Here is a 19,695-nt window from a genome sequence, read left to right as displayed (position 1 = left end):
GCGTTTCCGCGGCGGGGGCCGGCCCCGTCCCGGCCGCAGCCCCTCCCCGCGGCGGGCGGGAGCGGAGCGCGGTGCCCGGAGCCCCGCGGGATGTGCGGCCGCACCGCCTGCTCGCTGGCCGCCGACAACCTCCGCCGAGCCTGCGCCTACCGCGACCGCCGGGGCCGGCAGCGGCAGCCCGAGTGGGTGCGCCAGGAGCGCTACCAGCCCTCCTACAACAAGGGCCCGCAGTCCAGCGGCCCCGTGCTGCTCTCCCGCCGCCACCTCCACCAGGTACGGCCTCCCTCGCTCCGCGGCCGCGGGGCCGCGTCCCGGCTCCGGCGGCGGGCGGGTGCCGGGCATCTTGCGGCTCCAGTCGGAGCCGAGGGCAGGAGGCCGTGCCTCCCCGGGGGTGAGGGGCTCGCTCTGAACGGCCGTGCTTTGCTGGCTTGTTTCGTTTCGCTTTGCTGTACGTGGCAGGTATTGAATTTTCTAATTGCTGAAATGTCGCTTCTTGTTAATATTTACATGGTCAGAAGGAGGAGGGGAATCGGTACCGTGCTTCCACCACAGTGTTTTATGTTTCTTGCAGTGTTTTCTGCAAGAATGTGTATCAGTGCTTAACCTTGGTAGAGTTTTTTTGCAAGTGTCTGTAATTGCTCTGCTGGTTTTAATTTGCTTCCTGAGGCACCTTTTTAAATTTTTATTTATTTATTTATTTCATAACTCTGCAGCGTGTGTCCAAGTCACGTTGGTAGTAGGAGAGAGCAGAGAGGAAAAAAACAATCTCAACTCCGGAGCAGGACAGTACCTGTACACCTGTGGTGACTGTTGTCCCGCATAGTTTAAGCCTCACACCACCTCCCCCGAACAACCTGGGCAGCCTCTACGGCTGTTGGTGCTGCTCGTTTGGTTTCACACACAAAGGGTGCCTGGCCAACTGCTGCTCTTTGGCGTTCAGCGGGGTGAAACGGGGTGTGCTCGATCGGAACACCCCGATCTGGACCCGCTCTGCGCTCCCTCCCCAGCTGCTGGGGCAGCTGCACTTTGCAGCCGTTACTGGCACCGGTGCTCTGGGTAATCTGGTGATCAGGTGGGACCCTCGGTGGCACCACTCAGGCGTGCCGTGGGCAATGCCATCAGCCTCATGCCCTCCTTTCCTGCTTTCCTCCTTCCACATCCCCCTGAGAGCAGGCAACGGAGCTGATGGAGCAGAGGAATATGGGGCAGGGAGTGTGGTACAGGTCACAGGCAGACACTTGCTTAGTTGTCCATCACTGTTCAAGATTTTGGGGTGCTGGTGCGGTGCAGGGCGTCCCTTTTTGCCACTCCTGAACGTACACATCCCTGCGTACACACACCTACAGTGGGTGTATTTGTGAGTCTGTCTGCTGCTGTCCTTTGGGAGCAAACGGCCCAGCAGGCGCTGCCAGCGCCGGCAGCTGTGGGCAGAAAGTGAGAGCAAGCTGGGGGAGAATCGAAAGCCACAAACTGTTTCCATTGTCCAAAGGCAGGTAATATGCAAAGCACGAGCAGTGAAAGTGCACCAGGTTAGCAGAAATCACATCATTAAAATGAAAATGAGGCTTTTGCCTCTTTGGGATTTTTGGTGTCACCAAGGGAGGCTTTGAGGACTTTGACACCAGCCTGACATGGCTGTTTACGCAAGAGCTCCAGAGTTCATGTCTCCAGCCATTTCCACTAAAAAGAAGCTGTGTTAATTCTTCCAGAGAGTTGGGTGAGCCTCTCAGAGACAGTTCTTTATTGCTGCAAAATCCTCATGTGCTTTCTGCTGAAGATTAATTCCTACATCAAGGCTGTTAAGAATATGCAAAGGGTTCTAATTAGTGGCTATTTCTGCATGGCTCGTGAGGGAGGGGCAGTGAGCCCCAGCTTCTCTTTGCAGAGATGCTGGCCAGATCCCCACTTTTAGGGGGCAAAGCCATTTCCACAGAACTTCCCAAAACACCTGTCTGAAGCTGTGGGGACGCTCATGGTCTCCGTGACGTTGCTCTGACCCGAGGTGTTTCTCTGTTCAAAAGGATGCTGACTCCTCCGAGCGGGTCCTCATGGACATGCGCTGGGGCCTGGTGCCCTCCTGGTTCAAACAGGACAACCCCTCCAAGCTGCAGTTCAACACTTCCAACTGCCGCAGCGATACCATGCTGAACAAGTCCTCCTACAAGGTGAGCTGCTGCCACCTTTGTGTCCTGCTTGAAGAAATCCTGTAGTCAGCAAAACCAGGGCAGAAACATCTGCTGGGCAAGGACTGGTCACCACTTGCCGTTGCACAGGGGAGCAAGTCCCTGTACTGCAGAGCTGGGGGTTTACTGAAATGGAAGAGCTGAGAAGGCAGTTACTGGTAAAGCTCAACACAGCTCTAGTGGTGGCATTTGTGCATCCCAGGGGCAATTCAGGAAAGTCCTGAGAGGGAGCAAGAGGGCCGAGTGGTTGCAGGAGCCCTTCTGCCATTGTAGGCTGCCTGGGGCTGCTGTTCACTGCTCCCTTGTGCTGTCTCTCCCCAGGGTGCTCTCCTCAAGGGCAAGCGCTGCGTGGTCCTGGCAGATGGCTTCTATGAGTGGCAGCAGCAGAGTGCGGGGAAGCAACCCTATTTCATTTACTTCCCCCAGACCAAGGATGCCATGGTATGGAGTCCCTTGCAGTGTCTGAACCCTTGCACCCAGCTCTGGGCCCCTGCTCCCTTCAGCTGCCTGGGGAGAAGCCCGCTTCCCTCCTCCTCTGCTCATCCCAGCAGGGCCGTGTTCTGTGCTGGGCTCGGCACTCTGTCACCCCCTGCGGCTGGCGGTCCCCATCGCAGCGGTCTCCAGGCTGTGAGAGGTGACACAGCGTCCCTGCCGTCACGGTCACTGCTCCCCACGCGCCGGATATTTGCATGGGTGGGCAGTGCGGCTCACAGGGCACTGGGCTGGGAGTTTCACTACCTCTCTCATTTGACTGAAGCAGTGGCTGGGATATTCAGACAGGGAGAGCACTGGCTTGCCAGTGGGAAGATGAGGGTCTTGGTACCTCTCCTGGAGTCACCTCAAATCAGCAGAAAGACTCCTGGAGAGCCTCAGATTAGTTCTGTTCATGACTCAGATCTGAGTCACTGACCTGCCTCAGCGCTGGCACATCTGTGCTGCTTTGGCTGACCGTGGTGACCAGGACAATGGGGCCTCTCTCCTGCAGGACAAGGAGATGGAGGGAGATGAAGAATGGAAAGGATGGAGGCTGCTTACTATGGCTGGGATTTTCGACTGCTGGGAGCCACCAGGGGGAGGAGAAGTGCTGTACACTTACACCATCATCACCGTGGATGCTTCTAAGGATGTGAGCTTCATCCATCACAGGCAAGTGAGAGCAGGCAAGGGGGTTGCGGGGTGGAGGGGTATGAAGTAGGAGAACTGCACCTCTAGACCAGTCTGGCAGCACGCAGGCATGGAGTGCAGCAGCCTCCTCCTGCTCTCGGGCAGAAGTGCTACAGCATTACTGACTCATTTTGGGCCACCAGCCCATGCCCTTCCCATAAGTCACCATCTTTGTGCTCTGTGGATGGCAGTTGGAATTGGATCACTTTCTGGAACTGGTCTCCCTGCCTGACCAGGGCCTGGCAGTCAACCCCTCTGCCTCTTCCAGCAAATCAGCTACCTGGGTGAAGTTACTGCACACTCTGCCTTGCAGAAGAGCATTCTGCTGCTTCAGTTTTCCCTGTTTTCCCTAAGATGCCAGCTCCTTGCTAGCTTACAAGTCTGGCTTTTGCCACCACACTGACATATTGCAGCTGAGCTTTGGCTCCAACTGTCTTATCCCTTAGGATGCCAGCCATCCTGGATGGGGACGAAGCCATCAGGAAATGGCTGGACTTTGCTGAAGTGCCAACCCAAGAAGCTGTTAAACTCATCCAGCCCACAGAGAACATTGTTTTCCACCCAGTGTCCACCTTCGTCAACAACATCCGCAACAACACGCCCGAGTGTGTTGCACCCATCGAGCTGGGAACCAAGAAGGTGGGTGCTGGTGGGGGCTTGGCAGGGGGGAGCTCAGCCACGATGATGTCTCTGAGCTGGGTCAGAGCTGCCAGGCTGCAGGAGGAGTGGCAGTAGGCAATGTCTGCAGAGCGTGCCCGTGCTTGATGCTGGAGTGCCGAGCCCTGGACAGATTCCCTTCCCTCTGCTTCCAGAAATAAAACTGTCAGCCCATGCCAGGATTTTGCTGCCAAATGAGGCAAATTCCATGTGAAATGGGTCTTGGAACAAGCCTGTTCACAGCAGTCTGGGAAACCTCCCACAGATGTGCCTGGTTGCAGGCAGGGCTATTGCTCCAGCCTCCACATCCTGCTCTGGAGCAGCTCTTGCAGCTGGCTGGCTGTCCTGCTCTCTCTGTGCTTCTGACTTCTCTCACACTCTCTTTTGTCTATGCAGGAGGTGAAAGCCACCCCAAGCAACAAAGTGATGCTGAGCTGGTTAAAAAGCTCCCAAGAGGGCTCTCCCCAGAAGAAGAAAGAAAACGATTTGCCCAAGTGGACAAGTCAGTTCATCCACAGCCCTTCACCCAAGAAAACCAGCGCAGATGTCCTGCAGCAGTGGCTGGGGAAGCAGGGACAGCCAGCTGCGAAGAAGCACAAGGCTTAGGCACCAGCTGAGATGGCTGGCCATCTCTTTTACCCCTGATTTTCCTAAGCAGGGTGAGAAATGGTATTTTTGGAAGGCTTTGCAGACTGGTGTTGAAATCATCCAGGCCTCTCAGGTGTTGATCTGCTGCTCTAGGTTGTTGTCTCTCTTGTTTGTGTTTTGTTAAAGGTTGATGTCTGTAAAGATTTTGGCTTTGTCTTGTGCTGATGGGAGTGAATATAACCTGTTGTGGCCTCCCTCCCTGCCAGTCATGCAGGGAGGCAAGCCCTGAGAACCCTGAGAAGCATCTCAGCCTGCTAGGGAGGAATAGCTTCTGCCTCCTGACAATGTTCATAGTTCATGTCTCTTTCTGTTTGGTTTTCTCTTCCCTTCTTTTGCTGTTAAACTTATACCTCTTTTCCACTTAATTCCACACTGATTCTGTACAAATTCCTTTCTAATGCTCTTGCCCTCAAAAGATGGCTGCAGTGCTGAGGAGCAAGCAGTAAATGTTATGAGGAAGCCCCAGGCTGGGAAGATCTGCCAGATCCACCCTGCTCTGCCCCAGCATTGCTCTGAGCATTCGTGGCTCCTGAACAGGGAGATGTTCAAGTGGCACCCGGGAGGAGCTGGACTTGGCTTAGGTTTCCGTGCTGTGGAACAGTGTGTCTGTCACGTTGTTTGTACAATCATTTTGTTAATGGGATTTGAAGACTTAGAGAGGATTTCCTTGATCTGGGGAGGGATGCGCTCTGCCTTATTTGGAAAGGCCAGTCATTAGAGCCCAGATAACCTAAGTGCCATTACAGAACAGCATAGGGCCGTTGTTTTTGAGGTCAGGGATTTTGTAAACACAGCCAGATGTTACAGACCAAAAGCCTTACACACTGAAATCCTTGCTAGATGTCAGTACTTCCTTTGTGTTGGGAACAATAAAATGGGCTTCACTGGCTGGCTGGGCCGTGCCCTGGTCCGTGTGTGTGTCTGTGCCCTCTTGCCCACTGCAGCCCTAGTGCTCCTGTTTTGCAGGCAGAGCTTGTACCTCCTCTCCATCTGCTGAGGAGCAAACCACATACCCACTGCGGAGCTCTCAGGGTCTGAGCTCTCCAAGGCCATGTTGGTGGATCATGTCCATTTGCCAGTGGTGAATATTCATTCCCTGGAGGTTGATTCTGGGGCTCCTCTAGAGTCATCTGTCCCTGGGGAGCTGCAGGGGTGGCTGTAGCTGAGGCTTGTCCCTGGGGAGGGACAGCAGAGCCAGGGCAGGAGCCACAGGATGGACACCTGGGGAGACCCAAGTGCTCTTGGAATGAAATCCGCCTCTGAATCCCTCGCGTGCTACGGAGGCAGCTGAGCGCTGGTTTCATGACTTAGGGGAAGCTGGGGTGGGATTAGGATTTCTGTCCAGAAAGCCTGTTGCTAGCTGGCTCCTCATTGCTGTCACCATCACTTGAGGCAAGAGAATCACTGTATTAGCAGCTCGTGGCAGAATAGACTTTCGTCTGCTGGCACTGTCACCTTGATGCCTGTCCTTGCAGGAGCCACAACGGGAGGTTTCTCTCCCTGCCTGCCCCTCGCTGCTCCAGGATGAGCTGCTCAGCTGCCCCAGCCTAGTCAGTGCTAACTGCAGATGAAGCTTTTCTAAAGGTCACCAGCTCATCTGGAATTCATTTCAGGTCTCCAGTTGCTGTGGAGGGAGTGAAGATGCTGAGCACGAGTGGGGGGATACTCAACTTTCCCAGCTCTGGAGAACATAATCCTTCCCCTGGGGATGCAGGGGTGATGCAAAGGCACAGGGTACAGGTCATCTCCCTTCAGACTGTAAGCACCAGCAGCATCACCAAAAAACCCCCAAAACCCCCCACGCTGAGTGTTTAATGAGGATGTGTTATTGCTGTGCTACATCACCTTTAAACTGGAGTCTGGCTGCTTGCCCAAGGCTATTTGAGGCAGTTCCTCTAACCTGGTGCAGAGATGACCACAATCAACCCAGCCTGTCCACAGAAACTGATTTGGGAGAAACTTTCCCCTTTGATACGTGAGGAGACAGGGGCGGGTGGTACTCGCTGGGGGTTGTCCTCCCTATCGGGGGTTCTTTCCTTATGGCATCGCCCTCGCCCGCAGACTTTGGCGTCCTCCCGGGAGAGACATCCCGCAGGCCGAGGAAGGGGCCACGGGTTTGGGCAAGGCAAACGGGCTCAGCTGCCGCGACACCCACGGGCGCTCGGGCCAACACCCCTCTCCCCAGCTCGTTCCGGAGCCGCCCGGAGCAGCGTGCGGGGCGCAGGGAGCGGGGCGGGCCGGGGCGGGCAGAGCCGCGTCGCCGCCCGCGCTGGGCGCCGGCCCGTGGCGGGGCCGGGGCGCCGGGAGCCCTATGCAAATCAGGGATTGGCGCGGTGGCCAATGGGCGCCGTGGCGGCAGCGGCGGCGGCCAATGGGGCGCGGCGGGCGGGCGGCGATATCGGCGGCGCGGCGCGGCGGGCCGGGCAGTGCGGCGGCGGGCGGCGCGCAGCGCGGAGCGGCGGCGGCTCCTGCGGTAAGGGCGGCGCGGCGCGGGCGGGGACGGCGCGGCCCCCGCGCGGTGTAACGGCGTTTGTCTCCCCGCAGGCGCCGGGACCCTCTGTGCGCGGCGCTGCTTGAGAGGCGGGGGCGAGGGGCCGCTGCCTGCCGGCCATGTCGGGCCGGGGGAAGTCCGGCGGAAAGGCGCGGGCCAAGGCCAAGTCGCGCTCGTCGCGGGCCGGGCTGCAGTTCCCCGTGGGGCGGGTGCACCGGCTGCTGCGGAAGGGTAACTACGCGGAGCGGGTGGGCGCCGGGGCGCCGGTGTACCTGGCGGCCGTGCTGGAGTACCTGTCGGCTGAGATCCTGGAGCTGGCGGGCAACGCGGCCCGCGACAACAAGAAGACGCGCATCATCCCGCGGCACCTGCAGCTCGCCATCCGCAACGACGAGGAGCTCAACAAGCTGCTGGGCGGCGTGACCATCGCCCAGGGCGGCGTCCTGCCCAACATCCAGGCCGTGCTGCTGCCCAAGAAGACGCAGAGCTCCAAGAAGTGAGCGCTGCCCCCCCCGTCCCCCTGCCCCCAGCTCCCTTCTCACCACTGCCTCGCCTCTCCTCCCGGTGGGGCTGCGGTTCCCCGTCCTGCCCCTCAGCCCTGGCCGGGTGGTGAGCCCTGGCAGCGCCCCACCAGCCCTTCACTAGCCCCTCTGGCCTGGGCTGTGGCGGGGTGCTGGCTGAGCATGGGTGAAGTCAGACCCTGCTTGTGCCCCCACTCTGCCTCTCTTCCCTCTGGAAGAAGTGGTTTTGGAGGAGGCAGCTGCATCGCAGTTGTTGGCAGTGGTGACATCTGGAGCCGTGTGGATAGGTCACGGTGCAGAGCTGCTGGTAGCTGCTGAGGATTGTTGCGGCTGGCAAAGGGATGGACGCGGGCACCCCCGGCTGCCTGTCCCCCCCGCCAGCCCCGGGACTGTTCAGGGCCCCCCCAGCTGGCCCTGCTCGCTCTGGTGTGTACCCGCTGCCGCCGTGCCCCCGCCTCCATCCTCAGCAATGCCATCCTGGCCGCACTGCAGCTGCGAGGGCAGGGGGCTGGAAAACGTGAAGAGGAGAAAAAGTTTCTCCATTGGCAAGAAGTGGCTGTTAGTCTTAGTTTTGTTCATGGTTAAACTAGTGCATTGCCTACTGTAAAGAAGCTTTAGTCCTATTTATTTTAAGGTCTCTATTTTTGGGTACATCCCTGTAAAGTCACCTCCTTGCAGCTCCCTGGCTCGGTGGGTGCTGGGGTACTCGGTGTTCCCACATGCCGTGGGTCCCGGTAGCAGGGTGGGGTGGAGGCTGCGGTGACAAATCCCCTCGGAGAGCGTCGCAAGGTCAGGCGCCCGCCGGGAGCGGGAGCTGCCATCTTCTGCCATGGCTCCCCTCCTCTCCCAGCTGCAGAAGCCCTTCGTCTCGCTGAGAGCTACCCTGTACCCTGGTTGCACTTCTGGAAATTACATACTCTGTCTCTTTTTTGTTGTTGTTTGTTTGTTCGGCACTATTTCTGGCTCTGAGAAATAAAGTGATGATGATATCTGTAAACTGTAACCCTTTATGGATTAATATTTCTTTTGAAAACCACTAGAGTTTGTATTAAAGCCCACTCCTGGCTCGTGCCATATTTATTTCCTGGCTGTGTGGCTAATGTTGAGCATGGGGGCAGGCTGGCTGTCCCGTGACCCCGTGAATAGGTGATGCAGAGACAGCTTTCCTGCTGCCCAGCGCAGCCGCTTCTGTGAGGCCGATAGTCGTGTGCATGCAGCAGTGTCGAGGCAGTCGGAGCTAGACCTTCATCACACGTTTTTAAGACAAAAAAAAAAAAAGAGTATCTTCTATTTATGTGCTGTAAGTAGCATGTGTTCAACCTATTGAATCAGCTGTTAATCTTGTGGATGAAGTAATTTACCCTGGATCTGAGTTTAATGTTACCTAGAGTAGATGAACCTGGATGCTTGTCAGCTGGCTCAATGCAGGGGTTTTTCATTCGGGTACGTGGGAGCCGTGTGTGCGTTGCTGTCGTGCCGATGGGGGTGTGCAGGTGTCCTACCGTTCCTCTGGGGTATCCTGACCTCGGTGGGTGGGGACAGCAGGGCACAGCCCCACTGCAGCAGCACAGACCCCCTGGGATCTCTCTGCCTCCTGCAGGGGCTGTTGCCGTCGGCGAGGTGGGGATGAGCAGTTTCCTTTCTGCTGCCCAGTATCCTAGTGTCTGTATCCTAGTGTCTTGTTCTCTCCCTCTTGTTTTCTCCAGGACCAGCATTCTGTAAACCTGAGAGTGCTTTGTATTTCTTAGAAAAATGCAGAACTTGTGATTCTGAAAAGAATGGTGCAAACCTGATATCTGATTAAACTGGTTCCCTGTTGAATGCTCTTAAATGTGCCGTGTCTTGTCACCTCACCAAACTCACGGAATCTGGCAGGCTCTGTGGTGCCTGGGCTCTGTGCTCTCCAAGGGGAAGGACTAGTGAAGCACCAGACAGGACCACTGCCAGACTGTGTGTTTGCCCTTCACTCAGACAGAGTCTTTTCCTACCCTGGGAGAAGATAATACTGTAGTCTGGTTCCTTTCCCTGCTTGGGAATGCCACACTGCCTGCTTGTTCTGTCACAAGTGCCAGGAAGCTTCAGCTGCTCCTGGCTGGGTGCAGTGCAGGAGGAGTGAGGCTGGACCCAGGGCCCTCCCCAGTGCTGAAGGTGCCCCGTGGGCTGCTCCAGGAGCCTTTGGGTGACCTTGCAGGCAAGTGGGCAGAGATGGGAAAATTCCCTTCAGACATCCTGAAGGGAAGAGCCTGGAGCTGCAAGGCTGTTTGTTACTCTCACGCCCTCTCCTTTGTTGGACAGTCCCAGATGGCTGTTCTGGAGGCTGCTCTACAAACCGGTACTGCACTCTGTCTGGGTTCTAGGGAGGAAGGGTTGTGGGAAGCTTGGGTGACTCCCAGTGGTGTTAGGGCTGGTCCGTGCAGGGCTGTAGGAAGTGGGGGTGCTGGGCAGGTCCCTGTAGGGCAGTGTCACCGGCTGCCCTGCCAGTCCAGGGAGCAGCAAGCACGGGGGCTGCTGCCCAGGAGCTTGCAGCCACCCTGGGTGTGGTGTGGCTCTGCTGAGGCTGGTGGCACACACAGTGCCCCCCGCGCTGAGCTCCAGCTGGGTTCTGAACTGCCTCTGCTGGCGTGTGACAGACCAGCCGGGAAAGCTGGGATGTTGCAAGCCAGACCGAAGGAAATCCTGTCTGTCACAGCAAGCATTGCTGGAGTGCTTGGCCTTTATCACCTCATAAACTTCACAGATGAACACTGTTGTGACCAGGAGATTTGGAAGTCTTGGTCTTTATAATAAAGCTGGAGTAAATGTGGTCACTGTCAAGCCTGCAGCTTCAGGGCCAGGTCTTGTCCTTTCTGGAGGGCTGTTACTGGTCCTGGCTCTTCTGAATGCTTCCTAGCACCAGAGCAGCTGAGCTCATGTGAAGGACTTGGCTCGGCAGAGACTCCCCCAGAGGTCAGGTGAGCCTGGAAAGGTGTCTCTCGGTCTGTGCTTCCCTTAAGGAGAGGGCTGGGCTGCAGGATTGATTCTTCCCTTGTCTCTTGGGTACCTGAAGATGGGATGAGCGCAGACTGGGAGCTGAAAGCTGCCTGCTGTGGGAGGCTGCTGTGCATCACCACGTGCAGCAGAGTCTCTGCCAGCTGTGTCCCTCAGCTCTGCCAGTTTGATGAGATGAGTCACTGGCTCTTGAAAGTCCCCAGGGCTTGGGTTTCTCTCCAGAGCCTGGTCCTCACGGTTGGCAGCACCCAAGGGAGCTCACTCAGGGATGCCCCAGCATCATGGCTCCTGGCAGGCTCAGCCTGTGTGAGGTAAGGCAGCTCCAGCTGGATTGGCACAGTGTCACCCTGCTGCCTTCCCTGTGCTGAGGGTCACTGCCTTCCTCCTGCTTTTATCTGCCCACAGGAATGTGCCCGCTGGTCTGCCTGGAGCAGCGTTAGTTTGCCATGCAGATGAGTGCTGAGGAGAGCTGAGCCCTGAGAGGGGCTTGGTTTAACCTCCCCTCCTGGGCAGCAGGGTGGCTCCTCTGCCCGTGTGCCAGCCCTTGGCGAGCGCATCCCCTCTGATCCCCCCGAACCCGCGGCTATTGGCTGAGGACACAATGCGGGTCGGTGCCAGAATGCAGCAGATCTCTCCCAGGCTTGCTGTGGGCCAGCAGGATGGTGACTGCTGCTTCTAAACACACACCTGGAGGGAGGCTGCAGCCTCTGGAGCAGACCAGGGCCGGTCTCTTCCAGGAGCACGGCTGGCTTCCTTTGTGGGATGTAGCGAAAGGACATTTCTTCAGGGAGTATAACTTGCTTCCCTTCTCCCTGCTTGTTCTCCAGGGGACAAAGGGATAAAGCGGTCACGCCCGGCCTGACTGGGGCCCTGGAGGCAGGGGCTGTGTCTTTCCCAGGAGTGTTGAAAGGCGCTGCCATCGCCTGGTGTGACAGTCCCTAGGCCCCACCGGCTGCTGTCCCTGTCCCCTCCTCCTGGGGGATGCTGGATACGGGCCTGATCCCTGCTGTGTTCCCTAGGCACGGGGAGCGTGTTGATGCTCCGGCACAGCAGCTCGCCAGGGCTGGAGCAGCCCTCGGGCACTGCTGGAGCAGCCCTCGGGGAACGCCGGAGCAGCCCTCGGGGAATGCTGCTGCCCGAAACCCTCCCTGGCAGGGGGAGGCCGCGGGGCCGGGCGGGCTGTGGGGCCGGGAGCTGGGGCGATGGGGCTGCCGGGGCTTACCACAGCCGGCCTGGGAGGTTCCGTGCACCCCCTCCTGCCCTCCGTGCCCCGCTGCCCGTGCCCGGGGCTGGGCTGCCCGTTCTCGCCCCCCTCTGCTGCAGCCCCGGGCACGGAGGGCGATGAGCCGCAGCTCGTCCCGGGCCCCGCGCTCGCTCCCGCAGCAGCAGCAGCACAAGATGGCCCAGATCCCTGCCGGGATTTACGCAACCTCGCCGCTGCGCTATAAATAGACAGCGCCGGGGGGGCTCCGGCCCTGCCCGGCCGCCGCTCCCGCCTGCGCGACGGGGGACGGGGCTCGCTCCCGGCCGGAGAGGCGGCGAGGGCCGTGCCCGGGGGCTGCGCTGTCCAAGCCGGGGGCTGCAGGGATCGCTGGTGCGTGCTGCGCTGTCCGCCGGGGCTCCCCGCTGCTCCAGCAGCGCAGTTGCGCAGCCATGGCGCTCCTCCCCTGCCTCCATGGCGAGGGACCCTCCTTCCTCTGCTCCCGTTCCCCACTCGGAGCAGGGAGCGGGCTCTGGGCATCAGCACCCGGACGGACTCCGAAGAGCAGGAAAGCCCCCCTGGGACCAGCCCCCTTCTTTCCCGGTTCCCGACGCCTGCAGGGAGCACACGGGAGAGTCGTTTTGTACCAATTTATTTGAAACGACGATAAATGAAAAGAAAAAAAAAAAAAAAAAACCAAAAAACGACCCCACTAACCCAACCCCTCCCAGCCCACCCACCCCAGACCCATAAAAAAACATTGAAGGCCATTGCAGGTGCGGCCGGCGGCCGCTAGGGGGCGGCCGCTCCCGCGCGCCGGGCCGTTGCCATGGCGGCGGGGCCGCGGGCCGCCAGGGGGCGCCGTGGCCCTTCGGTGCGGCCGCGAGCAGGCACGGCGCGCGGCGGGGGGCGGGGCCAGGCGGGGCGCGCGCGGGCGGCGGGAGCGGGGCCGGCCCACGTGGCGCGGGGGGGCCCCGTGCAAAATGGCTGCTATGGAAACCGGGCGGGAAAAACCCCCGGGAACCGGGGCACGGGGAGGGGGTGGGGGCCGGGAACCGTCTACAGGCGGGGAGGGGCACGGCCGAAAACAAAAGGGCGCGATCGGGGAAAAGCCGCGGAACGGGATGGGGGGGAAAGGGGTGGACAAAATAAGGCGGCAGAGAAGGGGAAGGGGGGGCTGGGGCGGCCGCAGCCCCGCTCACCGCGCACGGCGGTGGCTGCGGAGGCGAGTCAGCAACACAAAGACAAAGCGGGTCCCCTGGGGTCTGTCCTCAGAGCAGTCTGTGCCGCGGGGCTCTCAGCCCGGAGGGCGGCGGGAGGCTCCCTGCGCCTCGATCTCATGCCTTCCGGCTCTTGAGCGCCTTGGGCTTTGCCGACTTCTTCACCTTCTTGCCCCCGGGGGACGCGGCTCCCTTCTTGGTGGCCTTCTTGGCTTTGCCCTTGTCCTTCTTCGCCGCCGCGCCGCCGGCTCCCTTCTTGTGCGATTTCTTCTCGGGCTTCTTGCTCTTGGCCGCCGGCTTCTCCGCCCGCCGGGTCGAGGAGACCGTCGCCTTCTTGAGGGACTTGTGGGCACTGTTGCCCGCGCCCCCCTCCCCGCCGCCTTCCAGCTTCTTCCTGTTGAGCTTGAAGGAGCCGTTGGCGCCGGTGCCCTTGACCTGGAGCAGCGTGTCGTTCTGTACCAGTGCCTTGATTGAGTACTTCAGGTAAGTCCTGCCGTTCTGCTGGTCGAACCAAGCCACTTTCTTGGCCTCGTTATAGATCTTGGCCAGCGAGGAGCCATTGCGCTCGCCCAGCTTGCGGATCGTCTCCACCACTAGCTGGCTGTATTTGCCCGGCTGGTTCTTCTTCTTGTTGTTCTTCCTTTTCTTCGATGGCGACAACGAGGCGCCGCCGCCTCCTTTCGCCTTCTTAGCAGCCGCTTTCTTCTCCGGGGAGAGCGGCGCCTCCTCTGCCTCGGCCAGGGGCAGATCGCCTTCCTCTAGGTCTACCGACATGGTGCGGGGAGCCGCGGGGCGGGCGGGGGCAGCGGCGGGGCCGGGCGAGCGCGCTGCGTCCGCTCCTCTCGGTGCGCCTTCTGCCGGGGCGGGCGCCGCCGCCGCCTTTTATATGGGCGCGGGGCGGACCACGTTGAGAACAACAACAGCCTGGTCCGCCGCCAGCCCCGCTTGTGCTTCTCGGGGCTCTTTCGCGGGGCCCCGCGCCCGCCCCGCGCCCCGCGCGCCGCCCCGGCCCGGGCCCGCCGCCGGCCCCGCCGCGCGCCGCCCGCCCACCCCCGCCCAGATTTTGGGGGCGCGGCGGCGGCAGCGAGGAGGGGGCGCCCGGCGCGGCGGCGACTGGGGCCTCACCTCGGTCCCCCCGCCCACCGCCGTCGCCGTCGCCCGCCGCCCAAGAGGGGCCTCTGCGGGCGGGGGGAGGCGCCGGGGGCCGGGGGGCGGTGGCGGCGGCGCTGGCCCCGGGTTCTCCGGGGGGAACTAACACAGGCGACGCCCTCCCGCGGCCGCCGGCAGCAGCGCGGAGATGCCCCGCCGTGGCCGGGGGTCCCCGTCCCGGCGACTGGGGCCATCCCCCCGCCGACCCTCACCCTCCCGGTCAACGGGGGGAGGCCCCCGGGGGGAGCCCTGCGTGTCCCCTGTGACCCCCCTCCCCCCTCCCGGCGGCCGTCGCCCCGCGGCGGAGGATGAGAAAAGCGCGGCGGGGCCGGGGTAGCGCTGGGGAGGGGCCGGGAAGTCTCCGGACCGGGCTCAGGGCCGTGGGTGTGGGGACAGTGTGTGGATCGTGTTCGCCCCTGCAGCCTCTGCGTGCCGTGGTGGCGGGGCGGGGGGCTCGAGCCCCGCTGCAGGCGCAGCTCTCTGTGGGCTGGGGGGAAGGGGGCAGCAGCGATGCTCTGAGCACCGCCCCCCCATCCCCCATAATTCACCCCATCTCCCCAAATCCCACCGGGGAAACGCGGCTTCGGGGGGAGGGGGAAGGGAGTGCACGACGCCTCCCTGGCCGAGCCCGGGCGCTGGCCCAGCAGGGGCCCGTGTCTCCCCGCTCCTGGGAGTGCGATCCGTGTGCCCCGCCGCGGGTGGGCCGGGTGCGGGGGCACCGCCGCGGCCGGGACACGCGGGCACAGCTCGGGGCACAGGCACGGGGGCGTGCCCGGGTGTGCGCGCACCCCTGCACACGCACACCCCTGCACACGCACACGCACACGAATGCACACACACACAAACGCACACGCACATACATGCACACACACACGGTCACGCCCGCACACGCTGTCGCACCCCGCCCCCTGCCCACGCACGCCGAGCCCGCACAGCCCCCGCCCTCCCTTCTCCTCCTCCTCCTCCTCCTCCTCCTCCTCCCCCTCTCCCCATCCCCCGACTCTCTCCGCCATTTCCCTCGCCCACAGCCCCCGCCGCCGGAGGGACCAGTCCCGGCTGCCCGCGGTCTCGGGGCTCCGCGGGGCGGCAGGATCCCGCCCAGCCCCGCGTGTGACCCCATCCCGAAGCGAAGCGGGTGCCCTGTCCCGCCCCCTGCTCCCCGCCCCGAGGAGAGAGCCCCCCAGAACCGCGGGGCTCTGCCCCCCGCGCAGCCGTGCCAGGCGCCCCTGCGATGGGTTCTGCCCGCGCTCGGGCACGAAGAGAGGGCACAGCCCCGGCATCCCCCACCGGGAGCCCCTCGGAGCGCCGGGAGCACCGAGCGCCACGCCGGGACGCGGCACCCACCGCCTGCGGGGCTGTCGCCGGGACCGGGGGGCGGCGGGCGTGCAGGTGTGTGTGAAACGTGCAAACCCGCACCTGCACGCGTGTAAATGTCACCCTTAGCCGCATGAAGCTTGCAGCTAAGCCGGCTATAGAGTGGGGTTGGTGTGTATGTTGTGTCTATTATAGATGTGTGATATCTAAGAGCTGTTGTTTAACAGCTACAGTACATTTAAAATAAATGTAAGTGCATGCATACACATGAAGACATAGCTATATATTTTTAAATTTTGACATAAACGTGAAAATTTAAGAACAATACATGTGTGTAGGTGGGTGGATGTGCGAGCAGGGCTGGGCAGTGAGGGCACTGATCTCACCCCGGCCGTGTGGCTGGGAGCAGCACAGGGATCCAGCACCAATCCCCAGCCACAGAGAGCCAGGCCTGTCAGTGAGGGCTCCTCTCCCTCCCCTCCAAAGACAGGGGAGGGAACACACACGTGGAAATGTGTGTGTGAATAGAATGTGTGGGGGAGGCTGCTTGTGTGTGTGAGAGGATGGGAGAAAATAGCCCCAACAGACACACAGACACACACACAGACACAGACACACAGACACAGACACACACACACACAGACAGACACACAGACACACACACACAGACACAGACACACACAGACACACACACAGACACAGACACACACACAGACACACACACACAGACACACACACAGAGACACACACAGAGACACACAGACACACACACACAGAGACACAGAGACACACAGACACAGACACACACACAGAGACACACAGACACAGACACACAGACACACACAGACACACACACACAGACACACAGACACAGACATTCTGTGCCCATATGAACACACTCACATGGACACAGGGACACAGCCAGTCTTGTTCACACACACAGCTCTCATGTACGTGCATACAGACAGACAGAACTACAGAGACAGCGTGAGAGCTTCACAGGCAGCTCTCCCTGGCTATATATAGCCCCACGCTGGCTTATATGGAACCAGGGGATGAGAGCGAGCGTGCTGTTCAAACACTCTCACTGTGCACATGCAGACGTGCATGCATAATGCATGCAGTATATACTGACATGGGGATAAGCCCTCACACTCTTTTCTCCTGCCCTGTCTGTGTGCACACACACATGCACACTATCCTCTCTCACTGTGTACGTCCATGTGTGTGTGCATAGAGACACAGACCGGGAGCTGGTCACAGGCATTATTCTCTCTTGCTGTCTATAAATACATGTGCACAGACACCTGAGGAAAAGAGCAAGGCCTATTGTCTCTCACAAACACATTTTCTATCACTCTCTCTCTCTCCCTGCCCTATATAATTGCATCATCTCTGTATAATTCTTTCTCACACAGCACTGGCTCTGTATAGTGTACGTGTGTACAGAGAGTGTTCACTAATAATTATCTATATGTGAATTTATACATACATAGTTAGAGCATTGCTTATACATATTGCATTCTGTTCATATATATGCATATGTACCTATATACTGAGCTGGTTTCACACATGACAGTCCTTTCTGTTCCTGTATAGATATCTATATATGCATATATACATATGTGCCCTTATACAGACAGATGTTCACACATATTTCTAACAGAACATGAAGAGTTAGGGGCGAGCTGTTCACACTCATAATTTGCTCACTACATTGGTATACATATATTATTTAGGGAGAAAGCTGGGACACCCCCCCCCTACATATATATATATATACACATGTACTTCTATATGTAGAGAGAGCCTGTTTTCTCACATAATTCTCTACATATTTATACATACATTGTACATTATACATGTGTAATTTGGGAGACAGCCCAAATTTTGCACACAACTTTCTCTTGTTATATGAATAAATGCACACACACACACACAAAGATCTTCACGCAGCAGTAGTCCATGGGAACAGTTCACAGTAACAATAGTCTCTGTTCACACATATCCTCTCTCTAGCCATATCTATAGGTTTAGATATTACATAAATAACAAAATGAGTGGAGCAATTCATACACACGAACACAGGTTCCAGACTCTCTCTCTTTGCCCCCTCCATAAAAACTCTCAGTGATACACAAATACATGCATATCTATGTGTAGATGTTGATATATTCTCTGTCCATATGTACACACGAGTAGAGCTACTAAGAGCTGTTCCCACACACAGTACTCTGTCTTGCCTTCTATATGAGTATATAGATGCATATATATGAATATACACAGATTTCATGCACAGTTCTCACTCTGTATTGTACTCAAAGGGCTGTTAACACTCACAATTCTCGTCCTCTCTTCCTGCACACAGAGAAACATATTAATATACATGCATCTACACAGAGAGGCAGTCGTTCTTTCACACAATTACACACCTGTCTTGCTACGCACACGTGCACACACTCCATGTATGTATACATATATATACATACATACTTAGATAACAGAGGGATGAAGTAGCAGGTATGGTATTTATAATATATTGAATATAAAGTATATTTCCATATTATATAGACTATATATTTATAGATGTGCAAATATGCACACACTGAGCTGTTCAGAGGACTGTTTTCGCATACAACACTTTCTGATGCATATTCTCTCTGTTTTCACCCATATGTTTTCACCCATGAAATGCCTTTTTTGTAATAGATAGACCTATATACATACATGTATTTGTGTATGTGTATATATATATATATAAACTTCACACAGAGAATTCTCTTTCTATATGCATAGATACATTCAGAACTGGATAAAGCACTGTTTGTACACTCATGTTAGATATAGAGCAAGAACATGTGAGCTGTTCCCAAATGTGCATCGTTCTCTCACTCCATGTATATGCATAGATCTGTGCTTAGAAAGGGTTGAGAGCTCTTTGCCTACAAGTTCGCCTGAAATACATATATTTATATCTTTGTATATATATATCCACACATAGGTGTGTATGCATCTACAGAGAGGGAGTTGTTCTCACACACACACACTTTTCCCTTTCTATAAATACACACACAGATGTATACTATATAAGGAGGGCAGAGAGAGTGACCCGTTCATTCACGTCCCTCTGCATTTATGTGGATGTGGATATGGGTAAGTATATTGCTCACACCAACATACAATACAATCTCTTTTGCTATATATCCACATACATAGCAATACATAATTCTGTATATTATTACATATATAATTAGAGATTTCACACACTCACACTGTATCCTTAGAAACACACAATGCCCTTTCTCTCCCTGCGTGCACATATGCATCTGTGAAATTGTACAGATATGTACAGTGAGATTGAGCTGCTCAGCCTTTCTCTTGCTGCACACACACCCCCCCATGTGCATGTGTACAAATACGAAGCACACGTGCACTATCCACACTCACAGAGCATTCCCCATGTCTCCAGCCACACACACTTCATTTAAACATTTACTTATACATGTAACTAATTGTTATGTATGTAACTGATGGTGTCTGTGTGTTTTCTACCGTTCTTCCCATTTTTTCTTTTTTCCCCCGAGGAGAGAAAGACCTACACGAAGCATGGTAAAAAATACCCCCATCACATCCCTCCTCCTGTAAAAATGCATGTGGGGTATCTGTGGGTGTGTGTGAGGCTGTGGTGTCTCCCACCCTCTCTTCTGCCCCCATATATAATATCTGGGATGCATATACAGTGTGTGTGTGTATTGATCTGAACATTTATTCTCTCTCTGCATGCACGTGTATTTGGAGAGCAAGCATGAGGGAGCCAGGCATTCCCCTCCCAGCTCACACACAAATGTTCCCATACCCACCTCTACATCCAATTTAATTAGATATTTATTTACGTGTCTGTGTTTCCTTTCATTTTCTTTCCCTGTCTCCCTCCCCCTCCTCTCTTTCTCAAAGAAATATAAAAATAGCTAAACTACACACACAGAGCTGCATGTAAATGATCTTTTATATAAAGATCAGACAGTAATAAAGAAATAATATAAAAGCATATAAATATATATATATATATATATAATAGACACAGAGAAGTGTATAAATAGTAAGAAAAATCTCTGTGTGTAGACAAAGAGAAAAAACCCACACCCATAAAAATACAAGC

At 57.1% G+C, this 19,695-nt stretch overlaps 3 protein-coding genes across 3 annotated transcripts; 2 read left to right on the top strand and 1 right to left on the bottom strand.

Moving 5' to 3' along the window:
* The first annotated feature begins 57 nt into the window (after positions 1-57).
* On the top strand, positions 58-5,562 carry HMCES (5-hydroxymethylcytosine binding, ES cell specific). Its single transcript, XM_038149343.1, has 6 exons — positions 58-273; positions 2,022-2,165; positions 2,505-2,624; positions 3,169-3,329; positions 3,794-3,986; positions 4,401-5,562. Exons 1-6 carry the CDS (start codon positions 91-93, stop codon positions 4,608-4,610), a joined length of 1,011 nt encoding a protein of 336 aa, XP_038005271.1. The 5' UTR covers positions 58-90; the 3' UTR covers positions 4,611-5,562.
* A 1,484-nt stretch (positions 5,563-7,046) lies between these two features.
* LOC119706149 (histone H2A type 2-B) lies at positions 7,047-9,495 on the top strand. Its single transcript, XM_038149387.1, has 2 exons — positions 7,047-7,125; positions 7,197-9,495. The coding sequence occupies exon 2, from the start codon at positions 7,263-7,265 to the stop codon at positions 7,641-7,643; it is 381 nt and encodes a 126-aa protein (XP_038005315.1). The 5' UTR covers positions 7,047-7,125; positions 7,197-7,262; the 3' UTR covers positions 7,644-9,495.
* A 2,994-nt stretch (positions 9,496-12,489) lies between these two features.
* On the bottom strand, positions 12,490-14,109 carry LOC119706148 (histone H1.10). The gene has a single exon (XM_038149386.1). It carries the CDS (start codon positions 13,845-13,847, stop codon positions 13,191-13,193), a length of 657 nt encoding a protein of 218 aa, XP_038005314.1. The 5' UTR covers positions 13,848-14,109; the 3' UTR covers positions 12,490-13,190.
* Positions 14,110-19,695: the final 5,586 nt, after the last annotated feature.

The sequence above is a fragment of the Motacilla alba genome, chromosome 12, assembly GCF_015832195.1.
Source record: "Motacilla alba alba isolate MOTALB_02 chromosome 12, Motacilla_alba_V1.0_pri, whole genome shotgun sequence".
Lineage (NCBI taxonomy): Eukaryota > Metazoa > Chordata > Aves > Passeriformes > Motacillidae > Motacilla > Motacilla alba.
This window is presented reverse-complemented; position numbering and strand designations above follow the sequence as displayed.

What these genes read in the sequence shown, in the direction of transcription:
- HMCES (XM_038149343.1), top strand. Translation starts at nt 91, where the DNA reads ATGTGCGGCCGCACCGCCTGCTCGCTGGCCGCCGACAACCTCCGCCGA. An exon ending in CCCGCCGCCACCTCCACCAG is followed by an intron (nt 274 to 2,021) that starts GTACGGCCTCCC and finishes TCTGTTCAAAAG; the next exon opens with GATGCTGACTCCTCCGAGCG. An exon ending in TGAACAAGTCCTCCTACAAG is followed by an intron (nt 2,166 to 2,504) that starts GTGAGCTGCTGC and finishes GTCTCTCCCCAG; the next exon opens with GGTGCTCTCCTCAAGGGCAA.
- LOC119706149 (XM_038149387.1), top strand. Translation starts at nt 7,263, where the DNA reads ATGTCGGGCCGGGGGAAGTCCGGCGGAAAGGCGCGGGCCAAGGCCAAG.
- LOC119706148 (XM_038149386.1), bottom strand. Translation starts at nt 13,847, where the DNA reads ATGTCGGTAGACCTAGAGGAAGGCGATCTGCCCCTGGCCGAGGCAGAG.